The sequence below is a fragment of the Syngnathus acus genome, chromosome 2, assembly GCF_901709675.1.
Source record: "Syngnathus acus chromosome 2, fSynAcu1.2, whole genome shotgun sequence".
Classification (NCBI taxonomy): domain Eukaryota; kingdom Metazoa; phylum Chordata; class Actinopteri; order Syngnathiformes; family Syngnathidae; genus Syngnathus; species Syngnathus acus.
The window spans coordinates 24807941-24833947 of record NC_051088.1 but is presented as its reverse complement, the minus strand read 5'-3'; the positions used below and the strand labels follow the sequence as shown (position 1 = coordinate 24833947).

Genomic DNA, 26007 nt, shown 5'->3' with positions numbered 1-26007 from the left:
AAGAGTTTATAGAAAAATTCTAAATGGGGGCGCTATATGTGGCTCTCAGACATTTCTATTCTGAGCATTACATTTAAGTCAAATAAGAATTTGGATTTGGATGTTTTTTTCTGAACTTTTTGTGACATCTGGCCACTCTGCTCTTATTTCATCCAATCCTTCTTTAGTGCACATTCAATTTCATGAAGAAAAAAAAAAATGCCACAAAAGACAGCAAATCTTTCAACATTCATGAAAATGACACTAATTGTATGAATACTCCAATTTTCTGATGGTATAGACTCACATATTGGATGTATTGTGCCGCTGATACAACAAAGCCAAAGCACTTAGCATGTGTTCTTTCTCCTCGTTAAGCTTCCCTCTCAGCAGTTAGACACCGTTTGCTGCAAAACAAGGGGAAGGTCACGAGCATCAAGAATAGATGTTGATTCCAATTATGTGTAATGCATTGGACAAGATGCGCTAATGATGCTGTCGTCAGTAGAGGGGGAAGAAAACTAAAAAAAAAGGACGATAAAGCTGTTTATGTGCACACTCAACGAAGGCAGATGCAAAAAATTTCCATAAAGGCTTCAGACTTCAAATGACAATTGAAAAAAAACTATTTTTACTTCAGCACAGCAAGTGTTTTGTGTATTTACCTTGACTACCATTCCATCAAGATAGAAAAGACCAGATGAAAAGTCATAATGAGGATGCAGCTCTGCTACAATGACAACTGGCATATTTAAGGGGGGGAAAAAAAAAGATGTTTTCAATTAATTTCAAGGTGACGGAGGATTGGTGTCCTGTGGGATGTGGATTAACCACTCTTAATGATTCCAAAGCTCAGTCTCCCACTGCACGACCCCCAATTCACCCCTCTGACCGCACCTGATACCTCAATTTCATTCCATTCTCTTCCTGATCTGAAGCTGGTTGCAGAGGCGCAAACTGAGCCGAGTGGTGGGAAGATGCTCCGGCCAATTAGTGCATCCTTTATCACAAGCAAAGCAAAGGGGGGGGGGGGGGGGGGAAAGGAACGATTGAATAAAATAGAGAAAGCATAAGCAGGTAGTAAAGAAGGGATGGCACGAAGGAAGAAAGGAAAGAACGGACTCAAGAACACAAGTCAGAAACTTCACTTTAGTGAACCATTCGTAAAAAAATTAATTAAAAATAAACAAATGATTTAAAAAATTAAACAAGTTTAGTTCAACTAAACAAATCATGAGGATTACGAGTCCACTTAACGTAATGCTAACAAACAACATACAAATGTGACGTGCTAACTGCATCTATAGTTATTGTTTTAGAGGCAACCCGTGTTCGCAAACGGTGAAGCAACACATGTAGACATGAAAAATATAAAGATAGTCAAACATTATTTTTTGGGCTTCTAGAGAAGCCGACAGATGCTAGCTAACTTCACCCATTAGCCAACACAGATCTTTACAAGCAAAACAATTTTTCAAATAAATAAAACTAATAGAAATAGTGAACACTCATCAAAAATCATTTTGATACTTTAGTACAGCAAATGTCAGACACTTTAAAACCTTGACTCAAGTAATACTGTCAAATGTATTTTCCATCAAGATACCATGTACATCTACACAAAAGACGAGGGTCACAAAGAAAAATAGAAAGCGGTTTGGATTGGTATGCTTACCAATGCGATGAAGATGAAGTGGCACAGACTACATACAAAAAGAGAATGCAATCAGGGTCAGGTGGCACCATGGTTACCAACTTCAAAAAAAAAAAAATCTGCCTTTAGTGACTTCTGTGATGTTTCTCTCTTAAATATTAAATCTTGAAGGGTAGCATCAAATGATATGATTATTATGCTATACATACTAGCAATGCTGTTACTATTTTACATGATGTGTTATTTGTTGTACTCACCACCGTCTTGGATGGATCCGTAAGTCTCAGCCTTAGTTTGGAATCCATGGATCTTTATTGACTTTTTATTCATTACTGATTGATTATGTTTTAGAGTGAAATCGCAAATATTATCGAAGGTCACATGCACATTCACTGGTATCAAGATGCTGTTTCTTTTTTTTTAACATTTCTGATTTACTTTTGTGCAATAAGCATTTCTTTTTTTTTTGCTTTTGACAAATTTGACAATTTAAGTGAGGACTGAAAAAACAAATGCTTGAACACTAAATTTCCCCCCTGGGATAAAGTGTCTGTCAGTACCCATTGTGTTTTTGTTTTTTTTCTCTCACTTTTAAAGACCAAATACGTGCAAATTTTTTATTTATTTTTTTTCCAGTAATTTTTGTAGACTTCAGGGACCACTCGTGTCGAGTGTTTCTTGGATCAAGCAAACTTTCGTACACGGTTGTTGGGAAATGTGTTTTATTACAAGTGATAGGGATCACACACTGTACACACTTGAAGCATTGTTTACACTTGAAAGCTTTGGTTGTGTAAAACTGCAGTATGTAACTCTGTTTAAAAATCAAGTCTGGTACAGCTGCCGATCATTTTTGTTCCCAACGAAATATCACCACTTCTATTTGTCACCAGCCAATTCCCATTGCCACCATCGGACACCTTTAATTTCTTCATTGTCCCCGAAATTCTTTATCATTTTTTTTTCTCCTTGAAAAGACTTTTGATTTGCTGCCGTCCGTCTCTGCTGCTACTACTAATCCATTTTCACCCCCCCAAATAAAAAGTCACAACTTCATCAAAAAGATGTTGAAATTTCGTGCACTGATACAAACAGCCGTTCAACGAAATTTTTGTTTCAGATTCTGAATATCCGAATGATGTATATTAAGATATTATAATTTACTGGCAACAAGAAGGGCAGTAAGTGAAAACTCATAAGTGCACATTTGGATTTTCATGTATTTACAACAAACACGACACACCGGTTAAATGTTGAGCAGGTGTGTTTGACTGGTACAATTTAACACCCAAACAAAAAAATGTAAATAAGTGTCAAAAAGGTGCTCAGGTATATACACAATGACTGCTCGCAAAAGATTAGACATAAAACTGAATGTGTGTTTCTGTGAAAGCATCAGTCGAATGCAAATTGGATACTTGGATGAGATGGGGAAAAGTTCCGTCAGTTGAGGTGGACTGCACCAAATGTTCCATTTTGTCGTTACAATTTTTTGTTTTACTTCTCAATGCATTTGATCCTAGATCGGAGATATTTTGAAAGAATTACAGTAAACACCATGAGGGTTTCCATAGCCTTGAGGTAAAAAAAAAAAAAATGTTTTCTTTTAGGCATTTCACTTTTTGTTCTGCTCTGATGGATCACTCCTCATCTTTTGTCTTTCCTACCCATCAACTGTAGCTGCAACACAATGCGGCGCTGCCGGCGTCACGTACTAACTTTTTTCCAATTTTTTTTTTTTTTTTTTACATCAGAGGTTAAAATAAAACACGAGACTTACTGATATAATGTTTGAAGGCATTGACGGAGTATAATTCCTCCCAAAATACATTTCAGTGCAACACAATGGACATGAAGAAAAAAATAATTCTCCATTTTCTCCATAAATTTCACGATTTAGCAAATATGTGTAACTATTTTGTCAATGGTTCAAATTGACAACTTTGATTTAAAAACATGTCATTATTGGTACTAATCGGGAACATCTTAAGTGCTGTACATTCATTGTCACCTGTGTAGTTTGCCAGGAACGGCTGTTTTGCAACCACCTTGGACTGGTCGACACAAACACATATTTAAACAAAAACAGACATTTTCAAATTGTACCTTGTACATGCAAAACGCTCAGTGAGGTCAGTGAGTTGGCTAACTTTTTGGAGGTGTAAACAAATTTGCCTTGTAGACAGAGAAAAAAAAATAAAGCTTTTTCTTGATTGGCCATTGTTGTCATTTCTGCCTTAGGGCACCTACAGGTGGACAAAAGCTAGAGGGATTTATCAACCCAAGAATTATGAAATTTCATTTTAAGTACATAGTATGTACGATCTATCCACACTTCTATTTTGAGATGACAGTAGGTTTCACAATTTTTTGCTTGGTTGGAGGGATCAGGGCCCAGAATATTGTTGCGCCGATAAAGGCATAAACAATTTGACTGTCAATTGTTAAACACGCTGGTTCAAAGCTCAAAATTTGACATCAATTGATCAATAAGAATGTCAACTATGGTATAAATGGAATCAGAAAGCATCACTTCAGGCACTTGGATAACCAACTTCATCTCTTATGTAGCCATCTCCTGGAGGATTGATCTGATTTCTTTATTTTTGCTGTCAATGAAAACATTTGGGTTGGACAGCAATCTTAAAACATCATCGACACTCACTTTTGGATTTGGCTTCTATATTCCAAGACTAAATTTATACTAGTTAGCGATGACAACTCTACATAACATGATGGCAGTAGCAAAATGAAAATACCATATTTACTTTTTAATGTCAAACCCAAATGTTTTCCAGTTTACAGTTAGTTAAATAAACAATATTTTTAGAAGGGAGTGTATAAATAAATACTTGCATGAACAGTATATATATGCAATATATATAGACAGTGCTATACAAATTTATCAGCCCACCACAAGTTGTGAGGTTTATGGTCAATTCCCACCAAATTTCCAAAACGTTGTTTATGTGCTTCCTTTGTTTGTAATCTTTTTGAATAAAATATTTGTCATGCAGAATTATCCAGGAATTTTCCAATCTATAGCGGAGCAAATTTGCTGGCAAAAAGAACAGTAATATGTTTGTCCTTGATTCCGATGTCAAATTATAATTATTTTTTCTAACATTCGTCTACAAAAAAGTGTTTTAGTGACTGAATGAAATGCTTCATTAATTAGCGCCGTTTGATAACTCACTCAAATCGAAAATCAGCATTCAAGCACTTCATAATGCCAGATGGTCTAATAAATTTGTTAAAACTCAGATAGACTAGGGGTGTAACGATAAGTCCATTTTCAAGAAAGTACCGTTTAAACATATTGATTCATTTACTGTATTGCTCTCTTTTCTCTCTTAGTCACTATCATTTCTCATTTACAGTTTGTAGTTTGATATGTTCCGCTGTAAAATGATTTGCAGTTCAAATACTCATTTCCTTGTTGATTTGCAACATTACATCGACGTTAGCTTTGGCAGTTAGCGTGTCTTGTGTGTCTCCTGCCATTCTCATTGGCTCTGTGTTACATGTTACTCCTCAAACCTTTGTAGCGTTAATGGTACTTGTAATGACTGAAAGTAAAGACTTCAAGCTAACACGCTAGGCTGTCAATAGCAAGTTAGCTTCTCACTTAGCGTTTGACTAGCATGAAACCAGGGAAGCTGGGTGACTCTTTGGATAGTCTTCTGTAGCGAAGAATACACAATCAGATACATGTAGCTTACCGTTACACCCCTAGGACATACACAGTGTATATACAAATCCTGTGGTGTGAATGATTTTCCGTGAGGCCCTTACTGTTGTTGTTTTTCCCACTCCAGTACAATGTTTACATCAAAGACGTCCTTTCATTGTCTGCATCCAAACATTTTGTTCCACTCAGTGTGCATATCTATCTCTTTTTGTGAGACACTGGCGCAGAATTTACAAAAGACCCTTTCAAAGTCCTGGTAGGTCAGTGGCCGAATCATATTGGCCATCTCCATGCCCTGTTGCGTGGATATGTGTAACAGACCCACATGGGCTTCCTGGCAAAGTCTGGACAGGTCAAGTCCCGAGAAACCCTCAGTGCGTTGGACAAGCAGTGCTAGCTCCTCGTCACTCATGCAGTATTTGTGCTGGTATTGGGCGAGGAACTGGCTGACAATCTGGTGGCGAGCTGCGCTATCGGGCAGGGATACCAAAACCCGCCGAGCAAAGTACCTATGCAACCCCTCATCTATGTCCTGGGGTCTACTTGTGGAGCAAACCACTAATACTTGGTGTCTTCCATCCACACCGGAGCCCATTAAAAGTGAGTCCAGCTGGGAAAGTAGCTCCCCCTTTAGTCTGTTGATGGGACTTTCTTCAGTGAGGTGTGCCGCTAGAAGCACGTCCACCTCACTAATGAACAGTACAGAGGGTTGACGGCATCGAGCTACCAAGAAGGACGCTCTGATAATGTCCTTGCCATCTGTCAGCCACTTGGTGACTAAAGTTGACGCGCTGAGTCGAAGTAACGATGCCCCAAGCTGGACGGCCAGGCAACGTCCTAGCAACGTCCTGCCACTGCCTCGCGGGCCAAACAGCAGCACACAACGTGGACTGGCGCCTAAGGATCTGAACATGTCAGGGCGTAAAATGGGCCAGAGAACCTCCTCTTTCAGGGTCGCTTTGGCCAATTCTAAGCCTGCAATGTCACTCCAGTCCATGGGAGGGCCCTGTTGAACAATTTCAGAGGTGACCATGTCCAAAAGGTGTGGGTCACAGGTTTTCAGTTGCTCTTCAGCAGAGCGTGAGGAGCACATGGTTGAAGAGGAGGGAGCACCTGAGTGGGAGTGATGGATATGATGATCTTCCGCACTTTGCTCTCTGAGGGGTGGGGATATAAAGTTGACGAGAGAGTCGGCCATGCGGGAACCCCCGAGTGACGAAGTGACGTAGGCTGATGGAGACAGTGGGTTGGGTGTTGCCCGGCTGCTATACTTCCTATGCTGCTGCTCCTCCGAAGGCAGTGTGGACTGCTTCTGTGGATTAAAAGGTAGAGATGGCTTCTCAGAATTATGATTAAAACCACTACAGACAGGACTGTTACAGTTTCGGTTTGTGCTGCTGCTGTCTGCCACTCTGTACATTGGGCTTTCGGTCGCGCTTCGAGTCTGGTCGTAGCCAAAGTTTGCATAAGAGGATTCCATATCTCCCTGGCCTGTCACGTAGAAGGCTTTCCTCTTCAGCAAGTTGGAGGGGCAACTGTTAAGAGGGCTTGGGGTGATTGGGGTCAAGTTATGGTTGTGGTACGGATAAGGGGGAAGGGGTGTTGGTGCAGCAATGCCCGAGGGGAGGTATGAAGACGGTCGGGGCACTCCTCCACTGTTGTATCCAGGTCCGACTGAGCTCTGGGCAGGGTATGCCGCAGGGGTGTAATTATAACTGGACAAGTTTGGGGAGCCTCCATTGTATGCTGGCACCAATGTCGAGTGAGACGGCGGTGGAGGTGGTTGCAGGAGGCCAGAGCTGTGCAATGGGGCAGGATGTGCAGGGGCAGGGACAGATTGGGAATTGTAACTAGAGTGCAAGTAGGAACCGCTGTAAGTGACATCAAATTCCTGAGAAGGCAATGAGGACGAGTGGAGTGTGGTGGTAGGGTGGCTCCCGCAACTGCTACTGGAGAAGATGGGCTCACTCAGAGTGCTGGAGGCAAGACCGGGAGAGCTACACAAACCAGTTAGCACCTCAGAAGCTGCTGCAACACCTCCCTTGCGGACGGGAACCCCCTCAGGTATGCAGCTCATAGGATAAACGCCGTCCTGCCAGGATTCCGATTCACCTTTCCGTCCGTTTATCCCTCCCGGGACACTGGGGGCTTCGGGGTATGAGACGGGCAATTCCAGGATGCCGGAATATTTCTCAGCATATTTTTTGAGCATGTTAGAGGCGGTGAGGGCTGAGATGTCATCGTTCGCCCAGGCGTACTGGTAAGCGACGGAGCACTGTAGGTGGCCGGGTACCACGCGGTACGGCTCTGCCTTGTGGGCCGGCGAGCATGTGGTCGAGGAGATGTCAAAATGCTGTTCGGCCCACTGGCTTTGCTCGGGATGCCACTGCATCTTCAACCCTGGTGACAAATAAAAAGCACAAGGAGAAATACAGTAAATGCAATAAGGACTGTTCCACACTGTCTTTGCTATTTGGAAAATGGTCATTTATATATTTAGCTAAATATACATACATTAAGACATTCAAAAGTTAGGGTTCAGGATTCCAAGTACTGTGGTAACTCGACGAACAAATTCAATTTGTCCCATGGCTAATTTGTGTCTGAGTTTTCTTGGAAGTCAAATAAATGTTTCCCTATTGAAAAGAGCTAACGTGCAAACGACCGGGTTCAACCTCCGAAAAAGAGAGAGAAAAGAAGTGTAATTGTAAAATAGAAATATTAAATGGGACAAACCTAGAAGATGTGAAATAAGGCAATGTTAATCAACAGGTCACAGGGACCTTTAAGGGGCGTGGCCGAGTGAGTGACATCACGATAGAGTGTTCCATTTATGTTTCTTGCAAGTATTTTCATTTTCTACTGTAGAACTGAAACTATAGATTTGAACTCAAAGCCAAAAAAAAATACATGACAATAAAAGTGATGACAACATAAGTTAAAGCACACGTCAGTCAAGGTACTTGTGGAAAGCTAGCAGCTATATGATCACGTAAGAGAGGCTGGGTTATGCTCCCCCATGCAACCTTGGCTGGACTATTAAGACCCTGGATCTTGGAGGCTCACGCTTTCATCGCCCGCTCATCTAAGGTGTCTAGGGGTGGGCTTTCAAAAAAATGTCTGGACCAGCAGCCGCTTCACACAAAGCCCTCTGATTTCTCCAAACACATAATCAGACACACGCGAGCGAGCCAGCCAGCCAGCCAGCTCTCGTTCAGTGACCCAGATGAACAAACACGGGCATGCGATTGCCGCAGGCTATGAATCACAATGCACTTGCTTCCCTTCCTGCACAGTTCCACCTTGACCCCTTGTCAATCTGTAGTACCTCTCCCAATCTGCGAGCTACCATTGCTGCTCCATCAACTCCATTATTTGATTTCCTCTAATCACCACCTTTTATTTTCACAATATTTGTAATTCCCATTCCTTGTTTGTTAGCCGCCACCCCTGTGTCTCTCTTATTTACTGCACTCACTCTTGCTTCTTCCCCAGCTCCCTTTGCTCTCTCGCTCTCTCTCATGTCTGGCTACTTTCACCTGCCCCCTGCCAGCCCTTTTTTTTTTTTCTTCTTTTTATTGCCTCGGGAGGCTGTTGAGGGACTGTTTCCTTTAATCCGAGCCAGCGCCATCTGTAAACATGGACAGTCTGCCATTGACACACTCCACAGAGTCCGACGACCAAAGGCGGTGGGAATTCATCGCGGCAGATTTCAACCCTTAGTCCTACAAAATATAATAAAGGTGTCTTGCCTTGGTTATTGATTGTTAGTGAGAAATCCACAGTTGGGCATAATTCATTTATGGTAGAGCAATTCAGAGCTACCGCTAATCCACTTAAACTACGGCAAATTAAAAATAGACTGACACATCTTGTGCTTTGTTTGGTAACAAAACAGCTCAGGTGAGGGATCACAAGTCCCCAGACTATTTTCTCCTCTGCGAATCTCCTCTCCAAACATCTCTCAGCAGTCGCAAGTGGCTAATTAGCACAACGGTAATCTGATAATTGCATTCATTTTAGCCGAGAGGAGTCTGGCAGAGGCCCGCGAGCCTGTCAGACACTCGATGCAGTGAGAAGCCTGACAAGTCTGCCAAGTCCCAAAAGACTAACCTGTAAACAAGCCACTTTTGCGGTTGATCTTTTGACGCTATTTTCATGATCATATCGTGCTAAAGCAGAGTCTGTACCAAAACATTTACAACTTTCTGCAGTTGTGTTGAAGATCTCCATAAAAATCTAAAGCTTGCATTTATAATCATTGGAAATGGAGCACCCTGGCCTGGGCCATGTCAGTGGACGACAATAATAGACTTGCATCTCTCCTCTCATCCTTGATTTTGGAATACCGCAGGGATTAGTCGTCAGTCCCCTTCTTTACTCATAACAGTTTTGCATTGCATCATTGTAAAACATCTGATGATGACACCCTCATTGTTGGACTGATCAAGGACAGTGAGGCAACAAGTTGAGACCTCACTGCCCCACCTCACACTACAATCCTGTGCAATAGCGCATACTTAGCACTGGTCAAAATGAAATAAAAACAAAATTATTTTACCCAGGATTTGTCATTTTGCATTCAATTAAACCTCTTCCCTTCCTTTTTAATTATTCCCGTCACTCCCAAAATCCACATGTAGCAAGCTAGTTGCCCATTAGTGTGTGTGTGTGTGTGTACAGTAGTAAACAGATCTTTAGCAGAGGTGCTAATGAGCTCTTTTAAGTCCAGCACGACACCAACATTTTGCCAGAACGGGTGGTACTGGAGCTTAACTGCCCGTTTTGGTCCCGTCGCACTAATGTGTGTGTGTGTGTGTGTGTGTGTGTGTGTGTGTGTGTGTGTGTGTGTGTGTGTGTGTGTGTGTGTGAGTGAGTGACAAAGTGGTACATGGTGTTATGTACAATGGGGAAGTAAGTGGGCGTCAGGACATAAGTTAGGATTATCACTCACTCGCCCACTCACTCGCACACAATACTACAAATAAAAAGTACGCTTGTCTTTGAGTGTTGAAAAAAAAAAAACACTAGTGTGCCATATGCATTTTTTATAAAAAAAAAAATTAAAACACTAAATATAAAGAAGAGAAATTTGAAAATTCAGAAACTCATCTTTGCCTTAAAGCACTGCGTTTCAGAAGTGCTCAAAAAACAACATCTCTCACTTTTTCCTCGGAACAAAACCAAACCAACGCGGAATCCGAATGCACTTTGAAGTGGAATTTGAGCTCCTCCTCAGCTCACTATGATGACAACCAGTCTGTCAAAAGCAAAAACAACAACAGATGAGGGAAGTAAACAGAGTGAGTTCAAAGTCTCCCATGCTTGAGCGCTGACCCGAAGAAATGAGCTGTCACTAATTCAAAGACACTAAGGGCTGCTGGTGCTTGGCTGCTGCAAAGATGACAGCTTGCGCTGGCAATAGAAAGATACTTGACACATGTCAGCATCTTTTAAGAAAGAAAAAAAAATCTAATATTCATGGTAATCAATGCTCTTTGACATCACGGTGTGACCATCAAACTCTAATCAGTGGAATCATCAGAAGATCAGCTCTGACAAGTTTACCGGCGCTAGATAAATCCAAAATATCATGAAACAATCGGCAAAGCTTTTAACAGTGTCGCTAAATTTAGTCAGACAAACTCGACACGCATACAAAGCAATCTTTTTTTTTTTTTTTTCTTCCTGGCTGACAGGTGAAAATGTCATTGACATTGATGCTCACGCATTTCCCAGAAAAAAAAGAAATGGTGTCAATGCTAACAGTAGAAATATTGAGACTGTTTCTATGCAGATGCAAAATGAAAACACTGAGCTAGCTGCTGGAGGAGGCTCCTGACACCCCTCACTGGGCAATATGCCAACACACAAATACTACAGTGCATGCGTGCATGTTTGACATTTGGCATGATTTAAAAATACACTTCATACATTTGAATTGTGTTTTATATTTTACAATGTAATGCTATCTTTTTGGGGGTGCTGGTTTTGTTTAAATTGATTGTTATGCAGTAGAGTAGCCCAGCCCATAATTAACATAATAAATTTATTGGGGTGAACAAATATAAACTGCCAAAAAGTGTTTAAAAAAATAATAATTTACCACCACCGCCTCACATAAATATGCACAAATAGGTGAATCCGTGGGTGCCAAACTGAGATATGACCTTGTACAAAAGCAATTTATATGCTGCACATATTTTTGCACCAACATTTTGTTCTATTATTAATGCGCACAATTTTTATGCTACTGCAAACTAATCCGATGTCAAAATCTCAGTTCATTCGGGACATGTTGGGAAATATTTGTATTTCTAAAAATGTCTCCATAACATTTTAAACAAAAAAATTAAAGGCATTGAAAGCAACTTACCGTCTTTCAAGCTATTTTAGTCACATACTGAAACGATCTAACTATAAGAAAGATTTTTGTGTCTTTCTAAAATCATATTTTATTTTCTGCTTTGGCTTGAATTTGCCTCGTGGTTGGCAGATCAACTCAATCTCGACAGCCCAGAAATTTGGGAAAACTTATGTCAAACTAAGCTATGTACGGAATACCCCAAGGCGTGCTTTTTGTCTGTTTGACAAAGTGTATTTAGCTCATTCGAAACTTTTTCTCCCCCAGACACATTTAAACAAATACACAAATTGGTGTCACTTTCAATCATCCTCCTATCTGCTACTTGACATCTTTTTCTATTTTTAGCCGGAAACGTGATTAAAACACTCCACACCGTCAATCGCTGCTAGCCGTAAAATCGCAACAAAAGATTGAAGACACCATCTCGGTAAATTTGCTTGGACACGTGAGTGGGGTGGGTTAAATGGCTAGGGCGGGCGCAGTTAAACAAACGCTCGGCATCAAGGAAATTGCGCACGGCTCTGTTTCAGATGAAATTGACAGGAATTGGATCTTGTGCTTGTGTAGTAGAGTCACAACAAAATTTCAACACGTTCACCTATACACAAAAGATTCTCAAATAGTCTTCAAGGAGTTAAATAAGGCATCTAGAAGAAATAACGAATCTAATACCAATTTTGAAAATTGAGCTTAAACTGTTTTTTAGGGAATGAACAATGCAGACAGGTGCAATCGTCGTAGTTTAAGTCAAAATTATGACACTATAAAAACACGAAGGACATTTGTTATCATTTTGGCTTGAGGTTGTTGTGTTGTTTTTTTTCTTCAGTGCACCCATCTTCACGTTTGATTTGATAAGTTTGACGAACAAATTTGTCTGTCGTATAACGATAACAAGAAAGCACAGTACAAGATGTAGGAAGTGCTGATCCAGTCCCATTCCAACAAGCTTCCGCTAATGGTGGCAAATCTCATCCCGGAAAGTCACCTCACGGCAAACATAATAACAGATTGAATCAAAGTCGGTGTAACCCGGAGGTTAACTTGGGAGGCCCAGATCTGGGAGCCACTTTGTTTACCTGCGTGTCAGCCAAGTCAAATAGATTTGATAAGTGAGGCTTAATCCTTTAAGAAACGAGACGGAGCCTGAAACTAATGGGGGCCAAAAAAGACGAAGAAGGCGGATAATAGAGAGGGCGCCGGTGTAAGCTCATCGAACGGCGTCCGTCCCCGTAAATAAAATGAGATAATGGTTTTTAAGCCCACCTTTCATGCCACCGTCACCTTCCTGTCGCCCGTCTTGTAAATCTCAGCAAATGTGGCGCTTTTGGACATTAAGTGCTCGCTTAGCATCATATTTCAAGTGATGCTGAGGAGCTGGATGCGCAAGTGTGTGCGTTGTAATAGTTATCCATTATCATACTGTACATGGCGACGGCGGCCCCATGATCATTTTCAAGTGACTCATTTCTAGAAGTAGCAATCCACCGGCCACTTGGAGGGAAGTGCTGGACGGGACTAATCCCAAAACAAGCATTCAGGAGGTCACTGGGCGACCCCCCCCCCCACCCCCTCTCTTGTTATTTGTCTCAGCACAAAGTACAGTGTTGCCACGGCTGTTTGGTAGCTCAAGAGAAACATTTCGGAAGACGTCCATCTGTTCATTTTCTGTTCCTCTATCTTACGAATATATTTCTAACAATTTTCTCTCAAGGGTGGCAAAAGATAAAGAAATACATTTTCTTTTAGGGCATTGTGGTCATTTTCATGCAAATGCCGACCGACTAGGTCTTTCGTTACTATGACGACCAAGGGCACGAGATGGAGCGAGCGGCCTCTCCCTGTTGCCAACTCACGTGGCTATATTTATCAAATATTCCAACTCCTCTGGCAACTGCTTTTTGGTGACGCTTGATGATTCTGAAAGTCCCTTCGTGTCCAGACTCTAAATTAAAAAGGTGCTTGCTTTGAATTTGGAGTTTGAATTTTTTCCAAACAATGAAAAAGTAACAATATGTATATATGTCCCCTTTCTTCTCTTTTGGTCCACAAGAGATGAAATCAAGGACTCGTACAAACAGGCAACATGAGAACACGGCGGAAAATACTACTTGTGCTCTTGTATGCCGCTTATGTGTTACGATTGATTAAGAAAAACAAATGCTAATAATAATAAGAGTCGAAACGACGTCTTCCTTGTCAGCTCCTCTTTGTTCGTCATGGAGTCAACAAAACACAGATCACAAAGCTAACAAACATCACTTTGGGCAAATAAAAATGAAACACTTTGTAATTTGTTCACTGCTTACTGATTGAAGTTTACTGAAGTTCACTGCTCACTGATTTACATACCAGAGGCGGAAAAAAAACACATCAATTACCATGTGTGCTTTAAAAGAAAAACTAAAAAAGACAGTTATTTTGGAGGAACTCACAAAGGGGGAATAAAAAAAAAAAAAAGAATGTCGGGCTGCTTGATATCAGATCTCGGAGGAGAAACTTGATGTGAGCTGATGAGCAGAAGGTATCTCAGGAGGGGGTCCCATGGTGGTGGTGGGGGGCTTAATGTGATCATAGGGGACGCTCGACTTTCAGGGAACGGGCCCGTAATGAGCAATCAATAACATCCTTAACGGAGTTAGAGCGAGTGGCTGACAGCAGATGCGAGGCTACGACTAACAGGCTACGTCTGATCTCGCATTACCGCACACACACACTCTCACACTCACACACACACTCTCACACTCACACACACACACACACACACACACGGTCTCCTCGGGTGTTAGCCATCCACATGGTGTCATTGTCTTACCATCGATCGTTGTAATCACATCCACAGCTGATGCCCCGCTACCTTTCACGGTTTCATCCCACCAACTGTTGGAGATCATTTCTAATCATGTTAGCTTGTCGCGAGAAGAGGTAAACAACTGTTGCGGAGCTCAGCGTGTGGCCTGGCAGGAATGTTGATGACATTGCTATCATCTAAGTACCTGCAGCAGATCGCAACAGAAGTTGGGCGACCGGAGAATATTTCAAAGTTTGAAGATCATCGGATGAGTTGGCGCCAATATGGCGCTAAAACCATGGCTAGCAGGAAAGTAGTAATTGGTGTCAAGGAATTATGTTGAAGTGAAACATCTTAACTGAGACACGAAGATCTTTTGGATGTGGGTTCGATGGATGCTTGAAAGTGTCTGCATGGATTCTCGACCGGTGCTTGTGTGAACAAAATGTGAACATTTGTGAATCTTAATGATGTAAGGAAGCTGACTTTACCCACCTTCCTGGGCCAATGCATTTTCTTTACAATCTATAATTCAATTTATCTGACTTTGGAGAAGCAAATCTAAAAAAGATATTATAATTATATTTAAATTTAATTAGAATTAATTATATTTTAACCTGCTAGCAGTGAGTCATTGTTTATACTACATATATTAAAATTTAAAATGTATATATATATATATAAAGTAAAAATGTGAAGACAGCATCCTCAGAAGAGCGCACAAACTTCATGTGAGCAGACCATAATTCCACATTCTCCACAGTTATTCATTCTTGATGAGCATGAAAATCCATTTATCGACAAAAAAGAACTGTATACGCTGGCCTCTGGACAATGTCGCTTTTATTGTCCCGTTACAAGGCCCGATTCTGGTCCACAAAGCCACCCAAGTGACTTGAGCCTGTGCAGAAAAGCCGCCTTTCATTTGATGTACACATCAAGAGAGACGGGATCACAAAGAGCCAGAACTGAAAAATGTTAAGAACACAAAGCAGACCTGCTTTTCAAAGAAATTAGGCTGACCGTAACCCCCCAAAAATGGTGTGGGTCAGACAGCTGCTTTAAAGAACCCTAATATCTTAATTAGGCTCATTTGGAATAATATTTGGGATAAAATACCATTGAATATGTGTCTGTTACATCTTAGGCTCCTGCCGCTAATAAGTGACAAATGCACTATCAAGGTCCGAGCGCTGTGATTGTCCTCCTCAAGAGATCACGTTGCGGCGCGGAGACGGATCAATACCATTTGCTCACCGCACAGGAGGCCCAGAAATCTATTAAAAGGTGGCTTTTATTGAGTAATTAAACGGCCATTAGTGTCCCGTGCAGCCAAAGGATAAATGTGATCAGCCTCTCGTCAAGGGCAATCATCCAAATGGGTTGAATGCACAGTGTGTGCTATGCAGCTTGCTTCATTCAAAAACGGAGACTTATTTCAACGACGACAACGCGGGACTCTCACGGTGAGTCGAGAAGAAGGGGGGGGGGGGAAGAAAAAAGAAAGAAATCAAACTCCTACAATCACTTGAGAACCACATTTTGACGTGCACGCCTGGACCAAGTGTCCATATTCATTCCAGTCAATTGATGAAATGGCATGTTTCCATCATGTGTCCCCTGCCTGCACCCTATGAGAGGTTTTCCCCACCGGCACAATTCAAGAAGCTGTGACAATCCCACCTTTGTTGCATTTAATTGTTGTTGAACCAACAATACGGCATCTGTGCAATTGTCGGGGAAAAAAAATATGAATGAGCCATTCAGGCGGCAACTCAATGGAGTTGCTTGACAGCGGCCACCTAGTTTCTCTCCATTCCCAATGCCTGGGCACTTGACACTTCCCCTGGAAGCCAGTACTAAGCCTCTCTCGGATTCAAGGACTTGGCGCAAGCGAAGCCACAAAGGGACAAATCGGAAGGTGCTTTGTGCGACTTGGAGGACAAAGCCCACATTAGTGAGCATGTCATCTGGGCTCCCAAGAGGGGATCGGAGTGGCCTTGAGGAATGCGGTGTGAAGAGGATAAATATATGTTAGTGAGCACCAAGATGGAGAATGCGGCCCTTCATCAAGCAACAATAAAGAGGGGGGGGTTCTTTTATTTGATTTTTTTTTTCTTTTATCTTGGGCCATCATGACAGATGATTTTTGCATAATAGACTTCTTCTCCAAAATGCTCTAAATCAATTTGAACTAGCATTGCAGCATTTTGTTATATTATTCATTTTTTAACATGCGGCAAGGGTTGAAGTCTGTGCAAAAGTGCAATCCAGGATTGGAATGGACATGTATTTTTATTATTTCGTTTATTTTTATCATTATCAATCATAGGGGGAAAATGTTTGCCGTCTCATCTACTTTTTGTTGCATGCATTACACCAGACAAAGAACCAGCGCAGGCACAGAAAGAGCTTCTACCACCAAACATATCACATCAGCACCCCCCGCGCGCGCTCCATATATCATTTGCAAGCGCATACAAAGAACATGGCCTGTGCAATATTGTCTGGTCAAAAACCTGAATATAAATAATGGCACTCCCACCATATCATCATATGGACATTCTGACAAATGTAAATATGAGTTGTTGTTTTTTTTTTTTTTAACTGCAATTTGCGAGACACCTGATTTTCATTGTTCCTGTGTAAGTGGCAAGAGGTAAAAATTGAACAGTGATCAAGAGTATAGAAAGCGCTCTACAATAAGCCTTTATTAATAACGTTAAGAAACAATGTTATAGCTCCAGCTCTGGCAGCTATTGTGACCTCTGCAATAACACAGAGGCAAGCGCGGAGCAGCGGACACCTACTCAAAAGTCAATACCATGCGTGAATCCTCATTCTAGTGCATGATTAATGCATCACATAGGGGAGAAGGTTGCAGGAGGACAGACTCGTGCATGCGTCCATGCTGCCATTAGAATTCCGCCCTCCTCCTTGCCTCCAGGGGACAAACGTGTACGACAGCAACGATACGTGTGTACAGGGACTGAACGCTGATGGCGAAAAACGGACTTTTTCTGCTATGGCAATGACAAAGAATGTCTGCGCCTCTTCTGAATTAAATTGAAAGGGAATGAAGGGGAGCTGCTTCCATTGGCCGGGGAAACAAGTCATCTGTGTTCACTCCCACAAGAGCGCAAACATCCCTTTCTACCCAGCTATGACAATATTGTGTGTGTCGGGGGGGAACATGCTTCATATTTTTTTGATTAAGGCCTTCATAAATACACTTGACTTGAACACAGACACAATGACTTCAAGTGGAGCATGCAAGAACCATGCAATTGTGGAAACGGATCCTTCAACACACACACACACACACACACACCTACGCAAAAAGACAATGCAGCTCGTATGAGTTGCAAGGGTGCTTGCTTCCCGAACAAAATAACAGACACTTAACAAATTTGCCCAAAGATGACCCAAAAAAAAAGCCTTTCCTGGCCTTGAAGGCATCACACGTGGGAGAAATCCACTCACGCTGACATAAAGAAGCGCACATCAACTGCTTTACATCTGTCAGGGGTCCCGTGGGGCAGGCGGAACGCGGGATGGTAAAACAGCTTTTAATGGTAAACATTACAGACTGATAGAAAGTGTCAGGATAATTTATCTATATGGCCCCACTGGGAGCCGCTTAACCACCTTTAGCGCTCTTTGCAGGGGAGGGAAAGACTCGGGAGACAGACGCTCCCCTTTCTGCAGAGCACTTGCTCTCCTTCCCTGGGATTTACTCAGCTATGCTGAGATGTGAGACCATGCGCTACAAATATAATCAGGCCAATTATTCTTCAGAGGAAAGACATTGTACACTCGACACGTGGTTTCGGCTTTAGCATATTTGGACACATCAGCCAATACATTCACATGCTACCGTGTAGAAAATGTGCTGCACTTCAGCATTCTTCGCATCTTTCCATTTAAAGCTACAGAAGTAATGCAACTTTTCATACAGAGAAAACCGTTTTTGATCCATTTGACAAAGTATATGCCGTTCCTATTGGGACTTGATGGCATATTGGGCCATTATGATGGACCCAATAGATGAGAAATTTACTACTGGATGCTGCTGTGCCTGCTCATCACCTTCAATTTGATTTACTTTTGAGTTTTATACATTGTATAATCAATGTCTGGTAGAAATTTGAATTAGAAGAGCATTAAATAGTGATAGAGACTCAGACTGTATAAATAGAGAAACAGTGATGTCAGTGATTAAATGCAAATGCATGTTAATTGCTTGTAAAATGAATTATTGTCCGAGTTTAAAAATAATGTTTAAACCTCAAGTACTAGAAGTGAAATATATATCATGACATTTGAATAATACAAAAAAAACTTCTGGTTTGATACTTCTATCAAATGTTACACAAACATAAGGCGAGGTGAAAGGTTGTAATGACCAATTTGCATACACTTCAATTTTAAACAAAAGGGGAGGAGGTGCTAATTCAGGCATGACATTGCATGCAACAGAATAATGTTTATTATAATTCCATCCAATTATGCTAGATTTTCAAGACTTTTTGTCCTATTGAATAAAAAGTGTCTAATTGTACTTTTTTTTCTTTAACTTGTTGACACAAGATGTCTACTAAATGAACAATTACGAAAAAAGTGACAGGGAAAGGAATGAAAATATCCTTACCATAGACGCTACTGCTGGTACTGCTGCTGCTGATCATTTCGTGCTGCATGGAGGAGAGCAATTATTTAGTGGAGGAGAATTTTATATAAAAAAAAAACAAAAAAACAACAACTTCGACACAAATTTCCTGTGCTGACTGGGCGAGATTAATATACCATGATTATAATTTTTTTTTATCAACTCATGTCAAGTTGAGAACGCAGTTAAGGACCCAAATCAATTTGCATCGCATTCACGCCAACTTGTTGTAAAGCACAGCGGCGGCTTATGTTTAAAAAAAATTTTTTAAAATGTGCGCAAATTGCCTTAATTGAAGGGTGGCTGAGACAAAAAACACGGGAAATCCTGAATATCAAAATAATCGTCATTATTTTTACAATCAAAAGAAAACAATGACGTGTCGATGAAAAACTTGTTGAAATAATTCCCCGTTCGTTTAAAACGTGGCCCTCTTCAAAAAAAAAAAAAAAAAAAAAGATCCAGTGGTTAATCCACCTTTCTCCTTACCTGTTATTTTAGCCACAGGTTGAGGTGGGATTGTTTGTCGTTCTAGGACAGCATGGGGAACCCGGAGAGGTTCGCTTGTTCGGGCCCCGAAGCATGCCTCCCTCCTGGGTGTCTCAGCAGACGCTGTCCACAGCCGCCACTGCCATGTTGAATCACGGCGGCGGCGGCGGCAGCTGCGGCGGCGGCGGCGGCAGCACTTCTTCCCAACCAACGGATGCTTCTCACCCTCATCGACGCCACGCCACGCCACGCCACGCCACGCCACGCCAGCGCGCATGCGCAATGCTTGCATTCACACCAATCATTCGTGGTCGAGTCACCAAGTACAAATACTGTATTTTTCAGATACTTGTGTCTTGCCTTTTGCGCGTGTCTATATTATGGCGGGGGAAGCATTATTTCATCGTTAATTGGCTTTAAATGAACCTTGAAGGTAAACGTGTTTCACAAAATGTTAACTAGTTTTCCCAGGTTTTGTTAAGGTCAAAGAATGCAATGCAACATGATTTAAGCACATCAACGTCTCCTCCTGAAATTGCCAAGTCAAGAGTCATACGACAGCCACTGAAGCCTTTTCTTTTTTTGGATAGCCTGACCACACCGTCCTGACTGGGATGAGCTCATAATTAAGTAGTGCCATGACATGATTGTAGAATCAATGAAAAACATTTGATGTCTTCACATTGGTACAAATCAATTGTATCTTGTCCTTTACTACTGTTTTTAAAGTCGTTATTTTATGTCAGCTCAAATAATTGTCATCACTTAACCCTACCCCTTTGATATCTGCAGACTTCAAACAACGTGTCAAAATAAAATGAAGCAGACTTATAGCATAAAAGTGCTGTGGTACACTTACAATAAAATCGATCTCGTTCCCATGGCAATTAGGAGAAGTAGTCTTTTGTCCTCACAATTAAAAACATTTTACAGGTGCACGATTAAAATGTATCGGACATCCTTTGGTCAAATGACACAAAGGATTGAACTTTGTTGATTTTCTAGCAAAAGTACGTTTTGTTGTCGCATCTCTGATAACAATCATGATTACATTCAGGTTAAGTTAGTATCATTCATGTTTCTAATTCATTGAGTAACAGGAAGTGAACCCCTGTAGCACATCCTGACCTCTGGCCTGCTTGTATAAGCAGGGCACCAGCTTTTCCTATTCTCATTTTGAGCAGAAAAAAAAAGATGCCCTGAGGAAGTAACAGTAAACAACACAATTGGGACGGCTGAATGCTCGGACACTCATGCAAAATTCAGCATTTTGTGCAGAGACGGAGCCAATGCAAGACAGGGCTTATTTGAACAGGCAAAGCCGTCCGTCTTCATTCATTTGAATTCTGCAGCAAATGTTTGGAATTTTGAAACCTCCTAATGCAATGAATTTGATCAGCTGCACCAACGAGTTTACCTCTCAGCAGTCTCCATCTTTGTCTCGGGTGCTAAATGGTATGATCACCATTAAGTATGCTATAAATCTATCAGGGAAAGCCTTATGGTTCAAATTAACCCCCACTCAAAGTGTTTGAAATTCATGAATTGTGGTAATACTTACATCACAAGATACATGAAGTCATGTCTCTGTCTCCACAGTTCAAATATTGAAAGTACAAAGTGGTCCCTTGGTAGGCTTGTGATGTATTCTTACAGACTCTAGTGGCCATGCAACCCCCACTTGCTCATCGTTATGATTAATATTTGACAAGTGAAGAACATTCAAATGGGACAAAAGTAGTCGTTATTGTCTTCACCACCATGCTTTAAGATAAGGACTTGGTGTTGTGGGCCATTAGATTAGACAGCGAGGACCCAAGCAACCACTGACTTGCTAGCTAAAGAGCCTACAGCTAATAGCTAAAGTCAAGTCAAGTCAAGTCAAGTTTATTTGTATAGCCCTAAATCACAAGCAGTCTCAAAGGGCTTCACATAGACAAAAATTGACAATTATTCTCAAAGCATCCCCTGATCTTAAGCTCCCAAAACTAAACTGATTTTGAGCATTTTTCTCATCTTATTCCTGTATATTACTCTTTCTTCTTTGCATTTATAGGTCATCTTGAGGCCTTTAGACATTGTGCGTCATGCATCAACTTCTTTTTTAACCCTTACCAGATATTCATGATGCTCACAGTAGCGGATGCGAATTAGCATCAAGCTAGCAGACCTTGCTTTAATCACTTGTTTGGTGCTTTTAATTTTGTCCGAATATGGAGCGAGCTAGCATAAATAAATAAATAAATAAACCAGTCATTTCTGGGCCTATACTTAGGACGGCCATCGTCAAAGTCCTTGTGAATCCTTCTGATGAAATTGTTAACACCCAAAGACATGCACAAACACACACGTCGTTGCTTCAGCGGTCTCAACAAAACAGAAGACGAGAGAACCATCAGAAGATGCCGGTAGGTGCCCTTAGCTGCTCTTTTACTCGTATGCCTCGAGGAGCCTGAAGGCAGCGCCATCACGTGAACACACACATACCTGGCCAGATCAATAAACACACAAAATTTCACCCACAAACACCCTCAACCCATATCCTTTTGTATGGCATACACAAATACACTTCCCCACCTGTCAGGTAGGAAAGACACAGCAACTCTCTGGCTTAACCTTTTTTACTCATTTGCTAGCTAACAGCCAATCACCAACAGTTGACGCCATTTTGCCAACCATCAGCTCATTCATTCAAATCGTACCGAAGAAGCACAATGAAGGAACGAACTGTAAATGTTACTTTTTACTTAGATTTGTTCGTCAGGTGCAAATATAGCCAAAACAAAAGCTCCAGTGAAGGAAAACACTTGCAGAAAATGTGCAGAGCAAGAAGCAATCCAGAAGACTTGGAAAATGGAAGCATACCCACAAGACATGAAGCAAAAGTGGTGGGGAGGGCTGTTGCGTTTGGGAGGTGTCTTCCTGCAACTAATTACTTAAGCAGTTGTCAAAGGTCCCAAGCAAGCTCTTGAATTCCAATGAACAGGGCCTGGTGACCAAGCTGTGGCTTTTGCATATTTTATCACGAGCTCAACTTCTCCTGTGTAACCTTGGTGTTGTTGAGGCTGGCAGAGAGCCATTGAAAATCGACGCGTGTTGCCAATGGCGGGAGGCAATACTTGAAGGCATATCTGCGCTTGGCAAAAGGACATTTGTGTTGGAAATTGCGAATAAGAATCATGAAGTGGTTTATTCTATCAGCGGCAGAGTTAACGAGCGGAATTTAGTCCACGGCTGAGATGCTGCAACTTGACTTGACCGTGCCATTATTGCAATTAGAGTATTTTTAATTTGATGAGTTTTAATGAGTTGGACAAGCTGGTTGCTTTCTAAAAATGCTTAGTTTTTATTTCGCTTTAAGTAGACATATCTATTTTTCAGCAGCAGCCAAGCCCATGAAGTTTGAGAGGGAGATTTTTTATTTTTTTCTCTCTCTTTTAATACTTGCCGGTGTTGATAAGACATTTTGTGAGGTGTCAAATTTACAAGACGTTTATTTTCACTTTTCTTTAAATGTCTCCCCTACCTTTGTTTGCACTTTCAATTTGCATATCAAAGTCATCCCATTGGGACTTTCTATGCATATTTACATCTGATTTGGAACGTTAAATGAACATGTCAAAAACAGTCGTGTTTGTATCGTTCTCAAGGTGCCAAGACTCGCGAGCTTGTATAATTAGCACCAGAACATGTAACATTGCCAAATGAACAAAAGAAGCAAAATTCAAACAACACCAAGAGGCACCTTTCATACGTTGCCTTTCATACACCTATTCAAATATTCCCATTTCACCTTTGGACCACAATGCTTGCTAAAATGATGGCTCTCTTTGAATAATAAAAGTCCAAAATATATATTGTGGCTATGCTTCTTAGCCAGTGGTGACATCAGGTCTCCTAAATTCCATCAGTTTCACTTTTGAAAGGGGGATGAATATTTTTAGATTGTTCACATTTGTGAAAGGATTTTAGGTTCAAGGTCGTTTTTTTTCTTTCTCTCTGCTTGACAAAAACAATCTGTCTCCTTAACGTCCCAGAGTTCAAAGTCACGATACAGTAAAAGCGATCTGTCATTTTACCTGACAGCGGAACGTCGACGCACTGATATGTTCATCCTCTGAAAGCAAATTTAAACTTTTTTTTGTCACATGTTGATGGGGGCAGAAGACGGGGGGAGGACTCAGAGGTCCCCCATTCGTGGTGACATGTTTGATGTGTGTTTTCTCACAAGTCAGTCTACAAATGAAACCGTTCGTTCGGCATCTCCCTGCTGAAAGATAAGCTTAAAAACGGGATTATTGCTGGAGCCAGTATTTTGGATTGGCACACTGCTCTCCTGGGCTTACAAACATGATGGTTTGGTTTCTTCTATTGTACCATTAATTTGGCTTATTATTGTTTGAGTCATCTCCCGTCATCAGTCTAGAAATGGTAACAAAGTCAAGCTTTAGCAAAACATGCTATAGCCATTAGCCACAAATGGAGAAAACACAGAACAATAGTGAACAGCCAGTTCGTAAAAATGACCCCCAAGAGCAAAGCAACGAGTCGGCCGGGAGGTCACAAAAGATTGGAACAACTGAAGCGAAAGCTAGTTTTCTTGACTCAATATTGAGGAAGAGACTGGACAAAAATGGCATCGTTCCGAGAAGTAAACCACAGTTTTAATATTCACCTGATAATTATAATTGTTTGGTGATATCAAACATTAAAGTGGTGAAACAATGGGTAAAAGGTGTTGCAAGGGATAAAAGGAGTTAAGCGGGGCAAATACTTTTTTTTTTCCACGACACTGTTTAATTCCAGAAATCTGTTGCATTTTTGAACGATTCGATTTATACAATTCTGTAACTGAGCTCAGTGTGCCCCCTGTTGGCTTGAAGGTGACACTGCAATAGATTATTATGGCAACCATTCCAAAAAAAAAAAAATCTTACATGGCGGGACGTTTAAGATTATAAAAAAATTCGAAATTTTAGTTCCTTTTCAAAGACAAGAGAGCAATCAGAATTATAGGAGCCGTAATTTTAACTCCATGACTGCAACTGCGCTATCTGCGTTACTGTCGCCGGCAACCGCCATATTTCCCGCATACATCGGCTCTATTGATAATCTTACAAATGAATTCAATGCGACATTGTTAAATGCCATTGACTCTGTGGCGTCGTGAAAACTCGCCGTAGATTGCCTACTCCGTGGTTCACAGATGAAACGCGTACGCTTAAGCAATTACTAGAAAGCATGAGCGCAGATGGCGTTTAACCAAACTTGAGGTTTTCCATCAGGCATGGCAGGACAGCCTCCTGAAATATAAAGATGCGCTTATTTTAGCAAAAACGCGGTATTTTTCGCAAGTTATTAATCTCAATAAAAACAACCCTAAACACCTTTTTGACACAGTGGCAAAGCTGACTCTACGCCAGCCGAGCCCCGATAGTTCCTTCCACTCAGCTGACGAGTTCATGAAATTTTTTGCTCAAAAGATTGAATCCATTAAGGACGAGATCAAGAATACCATTCCAATCGCTCGGTCGAGACCGCAGTTTACCAGCGCTGATGATCATGCAATAACCCTCTCAAATTTTAAAAGCGTGTCCCTTGAAAGGCTTACACAATTGGTTAGTGCGGCTAAACAGGTTTACTCGACCCTCTTCCAGCCAAACTACTTCAAGAATTATTTCAAATTTTAGGACCGTCCGTCTTAAATATAATCGATCTGTCTGTCTGTCTCCTCTGGGATAGTGCCGACAGCCTTTAAAACCGCTATCATTAAACCGTTACTTAAGCGACCAAATCTTGACCCGGACTGTCTCAGTAATTATAGGCCAGTTTCAAACCTCCCATTCATAGCAAAACTTCTTGAAAAAGTAGTAGCGCAGCAGCTTATTGATTACATGGTCGCCAATAATCGATATGACTCTTTTCAGTCTGGTTTTAGAGCTAATCATGCCACTGAGACAGTCCGGTCCATTTAAGATGTGACTTCAAGGTTCTTCTATTAACATATAAATCCCTGCATGGCTTAGCGCCTTCATATCTCGTCGACTTCCGTCTCGTAACCTTCGTTCGCAAAACGCTACTCTTTTAGAGACACCGAGGGCCAAGAAAATGTCTGCAGGGTCTAGAGCATTTTCTATTCGGGCTCCAGAGCTTTGGAATGCCCTACCAATGGATATTAGAACTGCTACCTCAGTAGAAACATTTAAGACACGTTTAAAGACACATTTCTATGATATGGCCTTTAACTAACCTGTAGTGGCAGATTCGGCCGGAGTTTGTTTTCTCTCCCCCACCTCCCCGGCCGGGGAGGTGGTTAGGTGGCACCCAAGCTGACAGCGGCTATCTGGATTCTTGTGGGCCAATTCAG

General features: G+C 41.4%; 1 protein-coding gene across 2 annotated transcripts; it reads right to left on the bottom strand.

Moving 5' to 3' along the window:
- Nucleotides 1–631: 631 nt before the first annotated feature.
- Nucleotides 632–19883, bottom strand: LOC119119697 (fidgetin-like). Of its 2 annotated transcripts, XM_037246224.1 has the most exons (3): nt 19641–19883; nt 19134–19176; nt 2339–7724 (listed from the first exon to the last, which is right to left on the bottom strand). In XM_037246224.1, the coding sequence occupies exons 2-3, from the start codon at nt 19168–19170 to the stop codon at nt 5479–5481; spliced, it is 2283 nt and encodes a 760-aa protein (XP_037102119.1). In that variant the 5' UTR covers nt 19171–19176; nt 19641–19883; the 3' UTR covers nt 2339–5478. The 2 variants fall into 2 exon arrangements, 1 of the variants encoding a protein (XP_037102119.1); XR_005097378.1 differs by lacking the exons at nt 19134–19176; nt 19641–19883 and adding an exon at nt 632–644 and having other exon boundaries at nt 4966–7971.
- Nucleotides 19884–26007: the final 6124 nt, after the last annotated feature.